The sequence below is a fragment of the Lampetra planeri genome, chromosome 21 (assembly GCF_965212315.1).
Source record: "Lampetra planeri chromosome 21, kcLamPlan1.2.h2, whole genome shotgun sequence".
NCBI lineage: Eukaryota > Metazoa > Chordata > Hyperoartia > Petromyzontiformes > Petromyzontidae > Lampetra > Lampetra planeri.
In genome coordinates this window covers 2,404,659-2,422,678 of record NC_136127.1, presented here as the reverse complement: position 1 = coordinate 2,422,678, position 18,020 = coordinate 2,404,659, and the positions used below count along the sequence as shown (strand labels likewise).

The 18,020-nt window shown below is 47.5% G+C and overlaps 1 protein-coding gene across 4 annotated transcripts in view; it reads right to left on the bottom strand.

Annotated features, from left to right (window-relative positions):
* Positions 1–17,437, bottom strand: part of LOC144724519 (phosphatidylinositol 5-phosphate 4-kinase type-2 alpha-like) — a 213,179-nt gene extending 195,742 nt beyond the window's left edge. For 2 of the 4 annotated variants that reach the window (XM_078603728.1, XM_078603729.1), the window contains exon 1: positions 15,966–17,437. In XM_078603728.1, coding sequence (XP_078459854.1) covers positions 15,966–16,121 — 156 coding nt within the window. In that variant the 5' untranslated portion in view covers positions 16,122–17,437. The remainder of the gene's footprint in view (positions 1–15,965) is intronic. The other 2 variants (XM_078603732.1, XM_078603731.1) reach the window with 2 other exon arrangements.
* Between the last annotated feature and the right edge of the window lie 583 nt (positions 17,438–18,020).

Genomic DNA, 18,020 nt, shown 5'->3' with positions numbered 1-18,020 from the left:
ACAAAACTGTATTTTGAGACTTAAGATATTTAAACTGAATTGATTAAATTAAGTAAATATACAATGTCCATAATGTTATGCAGGTCAAAGATGATACGCAATGCCATTTCTGTAAGGTTTACAAATATGCACGACAGCATGTACTTCTCCTGACTGCGCCACAAGCGTATTTTGGTGACACTGATTCTGACTCTTTGTATTTTTACACAATGTATTCTTCCATTAATCTCATTTGTGGTTTCACCAAACCTCAACCTGTTTTTTTACACAACATAATTGGACATAATTGGACTTGTTAAAAAACGTTCACTAATTTTTTTTCTTCTATGTTTCTTTCTTTCAAGAATAGAGTAAACGTAAAATGTTGCATACCGAGCAAAGTCTCAGTTAAGTCCCCCAGGGAATATTCCAAGATGGTACGACTTGGCATATGCAGTAACTTGGCATATAACCCCCCTCGTGGGTATTCTTTGCGTGGAATTCCATGCGTATGAGAGATTTAACACTCAACAATCTTCACCTAATTGGCAGGGCACGGCAGTCGACAGACTTACCCCCCTCTGCCCTGCAAGTGGGAATTTCACAAACATATTCCCATTGGGAAGCTTTAACATTGTTTACAAAGTAAAGCTGCATTATAGGATTTGCCCTGTCAATGTTAGAATATTAAGGGGACAGCTTGAATCTTCACGATTTGTAAAAAAAAAAAACGTTTTGTTGCCACAAAAATGTGTTTACATTTTACAGCTGTAAAATGGTATTTAAATGGGACACCAAAGTTGTTTTGGAAAGAAACTTCCACTGATGATCTTCATAAGCCACTGAAGGCCTCCCAATGCAATAACCATCCCTCACAGTCCTGCAACTCAACAATCTGTTTCTCTCCTGCGCAAGAACATATTAACTAAATCCGTGACGGATGAATGAGTAACGGGTGTTATTGATTATTCATAGCTCTGTGAGTAAATTAACATTCATGGTCATTCAGCATTACTTGCTCCATGGTGACTGATGAGGGGCAATGATAGCTAAGTTAATGATTTAAGCACAGCTGGCAAATACAATGTGATCATAACGCAACCTACAACTCTGATCAGACAAGAGGTCTGCATACAATCAGGGCAAAGCTGTTTCTGTGACCCAGGGCAATGCTGGTGTGTGACAGTCAACTGTTATTTCAATGACTTGCAAAGGTCATATCTATCCCAGAGATTGAAGTCACATCATAACAAATCTCATGGTTTAACCAGTATTTAACGATGTTAAACAATTATTGGAGTCAAAGTCAAAAGTGTATTTCTGTTCAAACGAGTGTGGGCCATTGCTCATCTCCGACAGGGGTCCCAGGGCCAGAGGTGGAAATTCAAAAATCCCCATGGCGAGGAATAGTATCCCCATAACATGTCCACTTTTGGACTCCTGTAATAAATTTCATTGACTTGGAGCACGAGACGGGCCAGGCGAGCTGTTATTTTAAATTGTAGTATGTCAATAGTCCTCTAGGCATGTAGCAATGCCCCTCCCCCATACAAAAATTGTGACCCAAGCATCGTTGTTTATTTATTTATTTTTATACCGTCCACATTTCCATTGTTTTTAATTGCTTCTCATGTTTAAAAGCTACCAAAATAAAGGTTGAAATTGTTCATGCCTACATGGTCATAACTCTCATGAAGATGATCCAAAATAATTTACATTTCAGTATACAGTTATGTTACAAACTGCTTTTTGTGTTTATTTTGTTGTTCTTCCCTCCCCCGCACCTCCGATTCACACGGTTGGCTACGTACGGTGCAAAGTTCAACACACATAAATACATATCTTATAGAAAAACCAGAAAAATGTATCAAAAGGTCGCCCAAAAACATGGCGATTAAAAAACCAGCGCGAAGAGGACGAGCATTTCAATTCTGGCGACGCGTTCCTCTGCCACACGTGCCCCTCGCGTGGCGAAATCCTGCAATACCCATCACGTGCCGTGTGACGTCGTCTAGATGTGCAGCTCATAATGCAACGTAATTATCGCCAAGCAAATACTTCCCAGGACAAACACCACGTCGGCGAGTTACAGAACCCACGAACGAGCGTGCGTTGTCTCACCTTGTTGTGTCTCGTTTCTATAGTTTAGGTCAATGTCCTTTACTAATTTTCAAAGGAGGGGGGCACTTTCGCCAATAACACATCAGTGTGAGGACCCACCAGACATTTGAAACCAGTGGGGTCTGACAGCCCGATGATGAGGGGTGTTTTCACATTTGTGTATCGTAGGGGGCCACACGTTAGGGGCCACACTACTAAAAGCCGCAGTACTAGAGGCCACCAGGGGCCACCGGTGGCCCGCGGGCCTTGCAATGAAGATCACTGGTTTAGTTTGACTCATTCACATAAATGCCTAATCAGAATATTACTTGCATATAAATTAGGCATTAAATCTGAGATCCTCATGCGTATCACTCAATGAATGCAAATTGACCATAATAATACATTTTGCTTGATCAATTTGATGCATTGTGAAATGTTGAGTCTTTTACCCCCTCCCCAAGAAAAACCCGAACCTCAATATTCTTTTTCAGGCAAGTCTGCATTTTTATGTCTCATTCCGGGTTTTTATCATAACACCTGACAAGCAACAATAGTTCAAGTCCTCCCTTAAATTTAACGCCGAGTGAGCACCCAGTTTCGTGGAACCTCTCCGTGTGACCAGTGCATTTAGTGGGAAATAAATATGCATCTTAAAATCGGCTGTGCCAAGGAGCATTTTATAATTACCAAGGAAAGAAATTTTCCCCAGTCGCTCCAATTCATCCCAACATTAGCTCCGTCAGCCTTCTACACATGCATTATTCTTAGAAAAGCAACTGCAACAAAGCATTTGTAAATTATCCGCACTCTGTATCATTGCTTATGCTGACTGTAAAAAGGCCATGATTTAGCACATTTTACAGGGTTTTTGGTATCATGTCCTTAATAATAATGTATAGCTCTTTGTCAATGCACTGCTGGATGAAGCCATAACTGAACTGGTGTCGGTTTTTTGACCATACTTTACCATAATGGTGAGTACACATTGCTGAATGGAGGAGGGGCCAGGAGCGGTTCAGATATAGCTCACCGCTGACATAGCCATAGCTGGCGATCGAACTCAGGCCTCTACATTAGAGCGCAATGTGCAAACCGACGCGGGCATTCGACGCGTCAGAAATATGTCACTATAACGATGTCTGGCCAATCCTGCGATGGTGGGCCAAATACCCCTATGGGGGGGGCGGGCTCTCTAAAGCTGCCTGGAGCGGGAAGCTCTCCGGGTCAGCAGTGGCGTAAGTTGAGCAAGTGCGGGGCTGCACTGTTACATCACAATGAACATTAAGGCTGAAACGACAATGGCTTACATGTGCCAGTGACATACTACATCATCCACTGGTGCTATGAAACTGCTAATTGCGACCTAGGGGCAGGCACCACCTCGTGAGCGTGTCAACTGTACTGGACATATGTGAAAAAGAGATGAATAGCTCATCGGATTCCTCCAGTATAAATACATATTCTGATTCTGTACACAAAGGCGTGGCTGCAATTTCTCATCTCTTCTTCAGCTGCCAACACATTCAAAGTGAGTCTATAGTCAACAAACGAGAGGACTGCATACAGTTGTAGCGACATCGCTGGATGTCACTGTGTGTGTGGCCAGCCTGACAAAGGCATGCCACACAACGTACTGCCATCAAGGACGCCACCGAAGGTAGATACAATATCGGGCCTAGCGGTGCTCGAGGAGCAACCACGGACAACTTGCGCTGGGCGCAATGCCAGCCGTAGTGGATAGGGTGCAAGGGGGGTGCCGGCTTCGGGAACGGGGTTCACACGGGACCATGGCACTCGGGTTGACCCCGGAGGACACGTGACGGTGGGTGGTCCACCTGGGGACCCCCAAAAGGGGGGCTGGGGAGGAACCACGTGTCCAGGAGGGACCCTTCTTGAGAGTTCGAGAGAAGCTGCTGGCGTTGGCGAGGGATCTCCGCATCGTCATTCCGGCGATCGACAATGATGACCTGAGTTCCCTGCAAGTTGCTAAGAGGATTCAGGCTCAACTGCTCTTGCAACGAGACAAGCGTTTGGCGGCGTGTATCCCACCTTGTGAGGCACGGGATACACCTGAAGTTACGAAGCCGGCTCAAGCCTGCGCATCAACTCAAGGGGGAGGCTGGCGAAGGGACAACATGGCACGTCGGGACTACTCCCGACCGCAGCCTTTAACTGCGGCCTGACGGGACACATTGCATCTGGTTGCCTCGCGCCTCGACATCGCCTCCCGGGACCGCCGCCATCATCCGCCTGCCTGCCCTCCTCTCCACTGCCACCTAAGGAGAGTCGCAATGCATCACACACTCGGCCCCCGAATCCACCTCAATCATCTTGCTTCACGGGTTTCCGTTCGCATCGTGCGTCGGTGAGGGAGGTTTCGGAAGGTGACCGGGCCGACTGGCCGCTCCGACCGGGTCAGTGGTCGGAGCTGGCCAATAGAGTGGTTGCTGCGACCGCGGATTTGTTTGTTGTTGGTTCGATCGAGGGGGTCGACATCAGGATGCTCGTCGACACCGGTGCGTCGGCGACCATCATTTCGGAGCTGATTTATAACATTCTGCCCGTTAGATGCCGTTCATTATGCCCCGTTGATGTTCCATGCTTCGCCGCAAACGGCGGCTCATCATTGGTAAAATTTGGCACAGGTGTGTTTTGGCGATATCAAATTGACGGGACTAGTGGGTAAAATGCAAGTTAAAATCCTCATTGACCAGGGGTGCATTGAATTGCCATCGGGCCGTCATTTGGCATTTTTACCCCCTCTCGCCCGATTGTGCACAGCCAACGCCACCGTGCAAGCGCTGGCGTCACAAACTATTCGGATTCCACCGGCGCACAAATGTTAATCCCCTTACGCTTGCACAAGCCATTAGACTGGACGGCGACGGCAGGAGGGATCCTCTTGGGACCCTCCAATAATGCCGCTAAGAGATTGACGTTAGTTAGAGCCCAGACTCTGATGTCCAACAACCAGGAACCTTTAATCCAGGTTCTCAATGCGGGGTTGGACACGTCCATCGTTCAAAAGGGCACCGTGTTTGCCCATGTGTCGACCGCACTTCGCGAGGGATGTGTTGTTGGGGGTGTGGGTATCGAGTCTAACACGCCGCCGCGTAAGGGTCCGGATGACGGATGGTTGACATTGCTCTGTGCAGAGAGTGCAGACTTGTCCCAGTCCCAGAGGGATGAGTTGGGTGCGCTCTTACGCGAGTATGCTGATGTTTTTAGTACGGGGAAATTTGACATTGGCCGTACCACACTTTTGAGCCACCATATCGACACGGGTGACGCCGCTCCCATCCGGCAAAACCCTTACCGGCTGAGCCCTGCGGAGGAGCATGTCCAGCTAGCAGTTGATGAGATGCTAGTCGCAGACATCTCGCCATCCACCAGCCCCTGGGGTGCCCCTACCGTCCTTGTTAAAAAGCATGACGGTAGCTTGCGCTTCTGTGTCGCTTTCCGTAAGCTCAACAAGGTATCCGTAGCGGACGCTTATCCTCTCCCTCGGATGGACAATTCCCTGGATGCCCTAGCGGGCGCCCACTGCTTTTCAACCCTCGATCTCCTGTCCGGATACTGCCAGTTTCCACTGGACGAAGCCTCTAGGCCCAAAACAGCCTTTCGGACACCACAGGGTCTGTTCGAGTTCAATCGGCTTCCAATGGGGCTCCACTCTGCGCCGGCTACGTTCCAACGATTGATGGAGCTGGTCCTAGCTGGACTTCAGTGGGACTCGTGCTTAATTTACCTCAACAACGTGATCGTCTTCAGCCGAACGTTCAAAGAACAACTTGATCGCTTACGTGCTGCCTTTCTCAAAATGCGTGTGGCCAATCTCAAATTGAAGCCGCAGAAGTGCCACCTCCTTCAAAAATCCGTCCGGTACCTCGGGCATATTGTCAGTAAATCGGGCATTGCGACGGACCCCGACAAAACCGCGTGTTTTCGGACTTGGCCGGCCCCACGTCTGTGGGGGGGAGGTGCGGAGTTTTATAGGATTCGCTAACCTATTATCGCCGTTTTGTCACCGGGTTCGCTACCATCGCAAAACCCCTCCGCACTTTGATGGCTAAGGGTCAGAAGTTTCATTGGGTGGAGGCGGAGGAGGCCGCATTTGTTGCGCTCCGCGATGCCCTGGTGAACACCCCTCCGCTACCCTGACTTTTCCGCGCCGTCATCCTTGACACGAACGCGAGTAACACCGGCATCGGCGCGGTCCTGTACCAGGTTGTCGACGGGGTGGAATGCGTTGTCGCATACGGCAGCAGAGTGCTGTCCCCGGCCGAGCAGCGATACTGTGTCACGTGCCTGGAACTCCTGGCGATCGTTTTCTTTGTACAACAGTATCACCCCTACTTGTACGGCAGACGATTCACGGTGCGCTCGGACCATGCAGTGCTACAATATGCTTTGCGTATTGAGCAACCGTCAGGCAAACTTTCGCGTTGGTTGGAGGTCCTTCAGGACTACTCCTTTACGGTTTGCTATCAGAAAGGCACCCAACATACGAATGCCGATGCCCTGTCGCGATTGGCCCCTACCGACAGGTACGCGTATTTTTCCGGCTCCGGGCGCTGCAACCGATGACTCGCCCCCGCCCCTCACGGCGGCCGAGGTAGACGCCCCCGATAGAGCCGATGATCCTGTAGCATGGGATGCCGTCCTTGGGCTAGCCCTCGCGGAGTGGGGGCGCCTCCAGATTAACGACGCCTCCCTGGTTAGAATGTGGCGCCGCATCAGGGACACGGATGGGGGTAAGGATCGTGGTGGTGTGGCCTCTATTGTCCTGTGGGATGGCCTGCTAATGTATTGGGACGGTGGCTTGCGCTGTCACGCGATTGTTGTTCCCACTGCCCTATGGGGTAAGGTCGTTTGGGCGGTCCATGACCGGCTGCTGCACATGGGGGTGCACAAGACTCTTGCCACAATCCAGTTTCATTTATTCTGGCCAGGCATGGCAGAGGACGTCGCAGACTTGTTAAAGGGTTGTGTACAATGTGCACAGCGGAAAAGCCCAGACAGGCCCTGCTGTCCGCCATTGCAATCTATTCAGGTCTCCCGCATTAATGAATTGGTTTGCTCTTGATATCCTTGGTCCATTTCCCACCTCCCTTCATGGGAATAAATATTTGTTAGTCAGCGTAGAGTACTTCTCACGCTGGCCGATGGCCAAGCCGCTCTCCAACCAATCGGCGGTGGCAATCTCTGAGGCGTTCCTCAATGGCTATGTGATGAACAAGGGTGCCCCTGAGTATCTTTTGACCGATCAGGGCAAAAAATTTCTTCTAAATTACTGCGGGAGGTGTGTGACTTGTTGGGAACTAAGAATGTGCGTACGTCGCCATACCACCCCCAGACTGATGGAATAGTAGAGGCTGCACAGGACTCCCGTTCCCGAAACCGGCACCCCCCTTGCACCCTATCCACTAGGGGTGGCATTGCGCCCAGCGCAGGGTGTCCCTGGTTGCTGGCAGTCCGTGCTCCTCGAGCACTGCTAGGCCCGGTACTGCATCCGCCTTCAGTGGCGTCCTTGATGGCAGTATGTTGTGTGGCATGCCTTTGCCAGGCTGGCCACACACACAGAGACATCCAGCGATGTCGCTACACAGTTATATAATAAGCACCCTTCCAGGATTCAGGAGCCGAAGAGAATATATTGTATCCAATGCTCCAGACTACACAGATGATTAAATATACAGTAGAACCTCTGGTCACGAACGCTTCTGACCACGACCAAATAGGGTTCCGACCAAAAAATTCACAAAAAAATGTATCTGGTCACGAATACATACTCGGGTGGCGATCAAACACGGCCGCGGCCGATTTCCCCTTCCGCTCCATTTTTGTTGTTGTTGAATTACACAAAGCGCAACATTTATTTATATAACTTTTGTCATATAAAATTCCTAGTAACATATTAATTTTGTGAGTGTAGTTATATCCCTCCCCCCTCATTCAAGCCGTAATTTAGAGAGCGGAAGCGCTGAGTACGTAAATCGCTAACATAAGAACCCATTCATCTCTTCTCGCATCATTCATATGATGATGCGGTGAAGTAAACGTTCATACGATATTACGGTGAATGCTTCCAAAAACAATACTGTACCCAAATATTACTGTTAACTTACTTTCAATAGAATCATGAATTGCTCATACGAATATTCTCTCTCTCAGAATCGACCGACTGATGTAGCAGACGAAACAATCATCTTGTTGAACGATTCTAAACCTTGACGCGGCAAACTTAGTTTTCTCTGTTGTTCAAGGTTTTCTCAGTGTTATTCAATGGTTTTACATTTATTTTAATATTACACTGTGAATTCTATGGCATAATTAACTATTTTTGTGCTTAAAAATCTTTAAAAAACAATATTTATATACAGTTCATAGGAGTCTGGAACGGATTAATCGTATTTACATACAATCCAATGGGGAAATTAGGTTCGAGTCACAACCAAATCGGGTTGCGACCAAAGTTATGGAACGAATTATGGTCGTGAGGTTCTACTGTACATGTATGCCAAAGGCAAAGAGCCAAATCCTTATACAAACATCCCAAACAATGTTATATGATAAGGATCTCCATCAAATTAAATGTTTGCCAGTGGTCTATTACCTTGTTTTAATAAGCCGATTCCATGAAATCAATATTGCTCACAAATTATAGGGGGGGGGGGGGGGGCAAAGTACAATAAATTTAGTTAGTGTTCACAACCTTAAGTCCAACAACCCCAGCTCTGCACTAACAATTGCATTCATGCCCCTTTTTCATCCTTACTTTTGTTTCTCTTGCCTTCCCTTCCCCTTATATAAAAAAAAAGACCATGCTCCCGCTCACAACCCTACACAGCATGTGGGGTGGGTGACCGCCTATTCTTGTCCCTCTTCCCTCCAGCCCAGGTAAGGCCTCACTGACCTCTACAGCTCTTTTTCAGAAGCGAAAAGCTACCACAAATGATAGCTCCACGACGCTGCTTCTTTTCATGTGGAAATGTTTCGCAGCCAAAAACTCTAAACCGGAGGACCCGAAGACAAATCCTCACGACCACCGGGAGAACATGCACACTCCAAATATAGAAGCATTAGGGTCGGGATCTAACCCACAACCTCTTGTATACTAAGCGAGTTGTTAACATCTACCACCATGGCACCCGCGGTGGTGAGACGTTAACTCGCCTCCAGTATTTCGGGGCTTCAGCCCCGTGGAATTTCTGTACCACCCCTCCCCCTTCCCTTGTTATTGTTTGCACTTTGCACCAGGCTCTTGCATTAAATAAAAACTATTTATGGCATTATCCCCCCCCCCCCCATATGCTCACAGTGATGACATCACCTTTACCCCCCTGTCTATTTAGGACCTAAAGAGGACGAATTCTCCACAATTCTGGCCATCACCTGATGAAGCTGGTTATAATTACCAGCAGAAACGTCGTACTCAAATTGCAAATGTTGTGGGTTTACTCTCCAACACACTACCGGGGTACTGAACTAGCAACTAATTGGCACGTGTTGTTTACGTGACAAACCTTACTAATTGGCCGTGTCGGATGGTGGTAGATATAACGACACATTTATTTTTACGCGATCTAATCCATAAAAAAACCCTACTATTGTGGCTAATATTGGTCGCGGAAGCCTACATGTTAAACAAAAAAAACATATTGTGTTCATGCCAAATGCTGTTTTGTGAACACATTTGAGGGATATAACAGGGGCAGATCGCTGTGTTCCCATGTGATTAGTATGTCCGGTAGAATGTGCCCACCAACACATTAAAACAACACTCGAAAGCGACCGTGAGGGCAAGGCTCCTCTCTAGGCGACGACACATAAAAACATAACGGCTCAGTCAAACTACTTAAACCAGAGGGGTGTTGGACCAGTGCCACAGCAGGGTGAAATACACATTGCAGAGAAATATTTCTGCAGGAACCGTCAATTTCAGAGGCACAGAGATGGTGAGCTGCCGCCACTGCTGTGATTGTAAAATGCAAGCTCTCCCCTGCCAAAGGTGACTGACGCCTCCGAGCCATCCAGAGTGGCAGAAGTTCCTCCTAGGTGCAATCCATAGACACTGGATCGCACAATGCATATTAAGAAGGGGCACTAATTAACTACAGACCAGCGTGTGCGCGAATAAATAATCCGGTGGTCGGCACGCTGGACGACCGAGCTAGTTTATCCGTGGCCTTGTGCAATTCCCCAGCAATGTGGTAACGATGCAGAGCATTACCAACGTGCACCACATGCTGTAAAGAGGATGTTAAGAATTAAAAAGATTTTGCAAGAGTGACACACCAATGCACGCCAGACACACAGCATACACCCTAAATCGGAGAACTCACCTACGACTGAACAATTTGTGGCAAACAAGTTTGGAAAATTACTCACCAGCCAGAAATGTTCATATCGGAAAATGGAGAACTGTTGCAACCCCTCAGGTCCTTTGTTTAAATCAGGAACCTCGATATCACGAGTCAAAATCCACACGTTAATGAAGGCATCCCCCAAGCCGTCCACGATCTAACGATCCACCTAGCAGCTGCACAACGAGTCGATTTCATCACTCCATCTCTGCGGGTGCGTTTGGATGCCACTCCCTGTCGTTATTATCGCCCACTGGCCATCATCCCTTTCTTTCTAGCGACGTGTCCTGCCCAAGCCCGATTCTTTTTAAATGGGCAAATTTGCTCTTAAATCTTGTATTCCTCTTTTTGTCAACAACTATCTGGGACTCACCCTGACCACAAGTAACATGCACAAAAACCATCAGCTAAAAAACTAGGACAGCCATGCACATTTCCAAAGGGCTGAACTTGCATAATGCAATTGGCCGATATGTACTGAGAAAACCACTTTACCCTCTGCATGTCTAATTAGCGTGCAGCGTTATGGACGTGCAAAGATGAATGCTTGAAGGGCATCAGTCAAACATTTCTGTTACTCTGAGGTTGTTTAATAGCACGATATACAACTTGGAAACTATCAAGCATTCCGTCTGGATGATGACAACAAGACATCTGGTATAAATAAAAGCGAAAAACACTGGATGGATGCTCTGGTGAGTTATTCGTTATTATCCGTGTCCCTTTAAAAAAAGATAAAGCCCGTTGAGATCCTCAACATGGTTCTAATCCAATAAGAAAACTCCACGATAGAATACGATACAACACAATTAGAAATAAAATTATAAAACGGTCACTAATTTGTACAATATATGTATGCTCAGATATGATGCCTCTTTGTTGAGTTGTGATGGTTCACCCTTGGCCACACTGCAAATTGGAGAAAAATTACTGAACGTGAATTGATGTTATCAAGAGTATAACCACGTATAAAATCTTAAATTCCGTGTAATCTATCCAGTAGGTCCTGTTGCACACAACCCAACTCAAGAAAACGTTGCAACTTCAAATCCTGATCGTGGATCTATGAAGTGCGTCATCCATTTAGGGTTGTGGCCGCATTGCAAAAGACAAGTGGTTGTTACGGTACTGTGGAAAAGCTGGAATTTGCACCACTGGCTCCAGATAATTAATCAAAGTGGGCACTGACCGCACTCGTTTGAGAATGTGGGCCCCTCCGATTCATGCGGTTGGCTACGTACGATGTGAAAGAAGTTCAACATGCAAACATACATTATGCTTGTTCACCCAAGAAAGCCTCAGTATCAGGACTCTTTTTCAGGAGGTTCCTGATAAGTTATCGCAGTAGCGGACAGTTACTGCTATGTATAATCCCAATTAAGTAATTTGCAGGTTAATTTTTATTTGAAAAATTTGGACCATGACGTCCATAGTACAATGGCCTACTCTTGCGAATAACATGACGTGATCTTTAAAGTCCATTGTGAAGCAGACGGTGCTTATGGTTATGGTTAATAAACCCGAGATACAAACGCAACATATTCGTCAATAACACTGCCACATTAATGGAGAGGCTAGAAAGACAGTGGACAAGAGTTGGTGACTGCACTATACACCATGTGTCCTTACAAGAATTACATCTTTAAAATGTTTCCTGAAAACCGTTTTTTTAATTGGAATATAAATAGCACCTATGAGCAGCTTTTCAGCAAGGACCTTAAAAAGCAAAGCAAGTATTACTAAATAATGGAATCTGTATTAAAAGTAAAATTATAACATCTTGCTGGCACATTGCATTGTGGGTAGAACTGTTGTCGTCCGGTCAATGTATAATCCACTTAGTGATGCATTCCTGGGTCCAAGTTCAATAACATTAGAGAAGCTCTCAAGAAATTAAAGGATCAAAAGGACTTGCAACTGTTCTAAATGCTTGAGCCTTGCACAAGGGTTCGAGCAATTTAAGGGGTGAAATGGAAAAAATATGTTATACTTTATTTGGGTATCTTTTTTAGCCTCTGCTGTCCAATTTTACGGATGAATCAAATGTGTTGTATAAACAAATGTGTGGTGAAGTTTACGCCATGTGTGAACCTAAAAAGGGATGAAAGGCGTTTAGGTCCAGCACTCAATCGTAAAGCGATGTTTAAGTGAAGGTGTGGCGTTCAGTTGGTCCTGCCGGCTGAACAGGATTTCGTTTGAATACGAGGGGACGAAGGCCTTCTGTCATGTTTGCTGTTGTTCTCATCAACCATCAGAAAGCAAGACAAGGCCACGTACCGACCACGCGGTAAATATATTCACTTGCGATGAAAAATAATAATAGGCTTTTACCCTTTTCTGGCACTAAAACAGGTGTTAAGATCTACACTATGGGAACCTCATTTGCCAGTAAAAATATGATAATTGGTTCTTTACCCTTCTATCTGGCAACAAAACTGACACCTTTTTACAAGGAGTCATGTTTGCATAGACCGCAATACCTGCAGTCATAATACAAACAAAAGAACATAACTCTGATAATGTGCACTGTCCTTAAAGTTGATTGATCCACACCCGAGACAGCTTTCCTTAGAGCCTAGTCTCATATGGGTTGGACCAGATGACGCCAAAAGGCGCACAACTCAAAGACAATGCACCATCAGAGTATGAGAGCTCGGGGCAAGCATCTACACTATGGGAACCTCATTCCCATAGTGTAGATGCTTGCCCCGAGCTCTCATACTCTGATGGTGCATTGTCTTTGAGTTGTGCGCCTTTTGGCGTCATCTGGTCCAACCCATATGAGACTAGGCTCTAAGGAAAGCTGTCTCGGGTGTGGATCAATCAACTTTAAGGACAGTGCACATTATCACGGTTATGTTCTTTTGTTTGTATTATGACTGCAGGTATTGCGGTCTATGCAAACATGACTCCTTGTAAAAAGGTGTCAGTTTTGTTGCCAGATAGAAGGGTAAAGAACCAATTATCAGGTGTTAAGATGTTCGTGATGTTCATATTATCATGCTCTTATATACAGTATGATCAGAACATGTTTGTTTGCATGTGTTGTCACACGTATGTGTGGTGAACGCATACTCGATGCCTTGCAAAAGGTATCTATTTGGCGTTTGAACATCGAAACACCTCCTGTTTTATTGCCAGAAAGTGTAAAAATATTCTTAATTTTCATCATTTTGGATTCCGGCAAAAAGGTCCCATAGCTATATTCACTTGTGGCAGTGTGACCGTGACAGCACAATCCCGACTCAAACTTTTGAGGATGCTTATACCCTAGAAGCAGCCTCAAGCATGCAAGAGGTATTGATTACATTTCATAGTTCAGTAACTATAGGTTTGCTTCGACCTTGGTAAATTGTGGCTGTAATACTGTCAAAGCTGTGACCTGCTCGGGCGAATTACATCATGGTCCGTAAAGGTCACCACTCTGCAGGCAGCAGCGCTGCTTAACGATGCCCCCGAGAAATTACCGTGTTGAGATGAGGTTTGCTTCTCAAAAAATCATGTACAGACATGTACACCGAATACCAGACTATGCAGCTGCCTCCTAGAGACATAAATAACCGCCTGCGAATGTTTCTGATAAGATTCCTTGGTATAATCAGTAACAAGAGGCAGCATGTTACACCAACAGCGCTTCCCGCTCACCTGTGCACTTTGCTGCAAGATTTCAAGGCTCATCATTAGCTATCAATCTTGTTCTCACACTTCCTCTCGGGGTTCCTTCTCTGTAACCTCCTCGTCAATCTGTGCACGATGGGAAGTCGCTCCTTCAAAATGTGAAATGGCCAAAAGCCAAGGACCATGTTGTCCATTGCATGTGTTTTTGATTACATCTGGCTTTATACCCTGCCAACAGTATTGTTTTTGTTTCTGCTCATTCTAAACCTCACATAGACTTTAAAAGTAAACGCGTCGGGTCTTACGGCATATTTGTGATTACGTATAACAGAGTGCAGTGTATTAGGTATCTAAGTTATAGGTGAAGGAGAAAAATCGGATACGTGAAGATCTGGAAAAAAATAAGTCACAAATACTTGCATAGGGCACGGATGGTTCATTGGTCAGGGTGGATATGTGACGTTTGGATATGCGACGTTTGGCTGTATACTGAAAGTACAACTCAGTATAAAATGGCAATACTCGTCGCAAATTCAGGCAATTAATTAATAGGTTTACCCGTACAGATTTTAATTGCTACATTTCCACTGCCATATTCTACCGATGAAAGTACAGAGGGATTGCGAACCCCAGTCTCCTTCAAGTTTCTTCAACACGCCAAAAGTACAACATAATAATAAAAACGTCACCGCAGTTGGGCGAGAACTGGTACGCAGCTAAGGGCGATCCATGGACAGCATCAACACAACAAGAGGACATCCGAAACAGATGAGCCACATGGGCCGGGGCGATGGGAGTGGAGGCAAGGGCCAGATGGACTGGGCAGGGACAGAGAGAAGGACGAACGATTGAGGCCGGGAAGGGAGAGGAAGTCACAAAAGGGCGGGTCCATATGAAGAGACCACACGGATTAGTGGGGTCCATCAACAAGACTCGTCATGAAAAGAAAAGGTAACGTTTGAGTATACACGTGCCAGCTTAACACACGCAAGGAGCATAATGACCACGAACGCGGGGGGGGGGGAGAGAATGTACCCACCCCATAGGAGTGGGTCCTCGGGAACTGAGTTTAGTCTTCTTGGTTCTTTCGGTAAAGTCACGTAGAAGGGAAGTAATAAAATAATAAAAATAAAACATAATAAAACAATTCTCACGACGTTTCGGTCACAACGCAAGCAGCCGTCCTCAGGCGAAGAATGAAACACCACCAAGCTTGGAGCGTATATTTAAGCTGGGTTGAGGACGGCTGCTTGCGTTGTGGCCGAAACGTCGTGAGAATTGTTTTATTATGTTTTATTTTTATTATTTTATTACTTCCCTTCTACGTGACTTTACCGAAAGAACCAAGAAGATGAATCCCTGCAGTCACGAAAGCTTTAAATCGAAATTTAACTGAGTTTAGTGTCTAGTTTATCGTCCTTCCCATACCCGCACCTCCGATTAGCACGGTTGGCTACGTACGGTGCGAAAGAGGTTCAATATACAGTACATGCATAGCGAGAGGGGACCGAGGAGTCTTAGATGAGAGAGGCGACCTGGGGGGGAGGTATGAGCCCGGAGGAGATTGTGTACCCAGGGGTGATTAGGGGCCCCCAATGAGAGGGGACCACTGTGGAGAAAGGGGATACGGGGGGGGGGAGAAAGGGGGCACGGGGGGGGGGGGGAGAAAGGGGGCACGGGGGGGGGAGAAAGGGGGCACGGGGGGGGGAGAAAGGGTGCACGGGGGGGGAGAAAGGGGACCCGAGGGGGGGGAGAGGGATCCCATGGGCGAGCAGTCACCCCAAGACAAAATCCATGGGGAAAAAGAACCGACGCATAAAGAACGACGACCGTCTTGCGCCCTGGCCCCATGACCCGTGCTGTTCCCCCCACCACCACCCCACCACCCCCGGCACTCACCGAGTGGTCGATGCCCCACATGAGGACGCTGAAGAGCGGCTCGCTGGCCCTGAACAGCTTCACCTTCTGGGCCACGAAGTGCTTCTTCTTCGTCTTGGTTTTGCTGGCGCCGATGCTGATGGGCACGCTCACCGCGGCGCTGTTGTTCGCTGCCATCTCTGCCGCTGGTGCCGTTACTGCTGCTGCTGCCGCTGCTGCTGCCGGTTCGTCTGCCACCGTCGCTGCAGCTGAATGCGATGCTGCTGCTGCTGACGTCGTTTTACTTGGTTGCGCCCTTGCTACCGTCGGCTGCAGCCTCTCGCTCTCTCGCGCTCTGTCCGCCTCGCTCCCACCGTCAACGGCGCCTGCTTCTCTCCGCCGTCACTGACGTGGCCGCTTGGTGACTCTCTCGTCTCGTCTGCCTCTCTCGGCTGAGACACACCACCGCCTCCGCTGCTGCTGTCGCTTTCTGCTTCTCTCTCTCTGTGTGCTGCTGCTGTCCGCTACTCTCCTCCCACCCCGCACCCCACCACCACCGCGCCAGCCACCTCCTCCTCCCTCGTCACCGTGCAAACAGCGACGCGCACCGGGCTCAGTCGGAGTTTGGCTTCTCCCACGGACTGTGGTGGTGGCCCACTCCCGCCAGAGCCGATTGCCACCGCGAGTGAACTGCTTTTGTTGTTGTTGTCGTCTACGTGCGGTGGTGGCTTGCGAGAGCGCAAATTGTAACGTCGCGGTTATGAGAATGCATGCGGCTGGAGTAGTAAGTAGGGCGACAGGAGTCTGACGCCGTCTCCCGAGTGTTTGACGCCGTCTCTACTTTGTCGCTGTGATTATCGCCGTCGCTTTCTCCCTCCCGTGTGTCTCTCTCGTGTGTCGCTGCGGTTATTGATGTCTCTTTCTAGTGTTTGTGTCTCGTGTGTGTCGCTGTATCTCTCCAGTATTGGCGTCGCTGTGTTTGTCTCTCGCTAGAGTGTGTCTCTCCAGTGTGTCCAGTCTTTGTCTCTCTACAGTGTTTGTCTCTCTCTCGTGTGCCTCTCTACAGAGTTTCTCTCGCCACTGGTTGTCTCTCTCTCTGCTGTCTCTCTCTCCGCTGTCTCTCTACAGAGTTTGTCTCTCTCTGCTCTCTCTGCTGTTTGTCTCTCCACTGTCTCTCTTCGCTGTCTCTCTCCACTGTCTCTCTCTCCGGTGTCTCTCTCTCTCCGCTGTCTCTCTCCACTGTTTGTCTCTCTACAGAGTTTGTCTCTCTCCGCTGTTTGTCTCTCTCTGCTGTCTCTCTCCTCTCTCCGCTGTCTCTCTCTCCGCTCTCTCTCTGCTGTCTCTCTCCGCTGTCTCTCTCTCTCTGCTGTCTCTCCGCTGTCTCTCTCTCTCTCTCTGCTGTCTCTCTCCGCTGTTTGCCTCGCGAGGTTGTCGACGTTAGCGAAGCGCGGAGCCGCTAAGCGGAGCCGCCATCGCGCCCAGCGGGGACCGGAAGTGACGGCTACGGGTCGCGAGTTGCACGCGCTACCGACAAATGCGTTTAGTAAATGCGGCCCACGCACTTGCCAGTGACCTGAGGTTTTACCTCCAGATTGCATGGCTGGTACTCTACCACCTCTGGTGGGGGGGGGGGGCCCTGGAGGGGGGGGGGTGCGCTTCCCCTCGGAGTATTTCGTTAATTAATTTTGTTATTTGTCATAAAAAAAGAACGGAATCTTGAAATTGAGCGGTTTCCGATGGGTACGTCTTGAAATGTAAGAAGTTGAATCAAGTCGTCAACCATTTATGTGGGTTTTTTTGCGGAAAAATACACATTTTTGTAGTAGTTAGCGTCTGATCATAGATACAAATTATAAAAAAAAATATCAGGTTCATTATTATATATATTCAAAACGTTTGCCTGGCGAAGACAGGCTTTATGAACTAGTGGGCGAATAATAACGTATAAATCTATAAATAAAAAAATAACCAACGAAAAAAATCGTTTACTCGGTATGGTAACCTATAACCATGTAAAAGACTTCTCTAAACTCATTGACCTTAAGCAAAGTGGTGACCCCAAGAGAACAAATTGCGTCACGCACGCAGAGCGTCCTT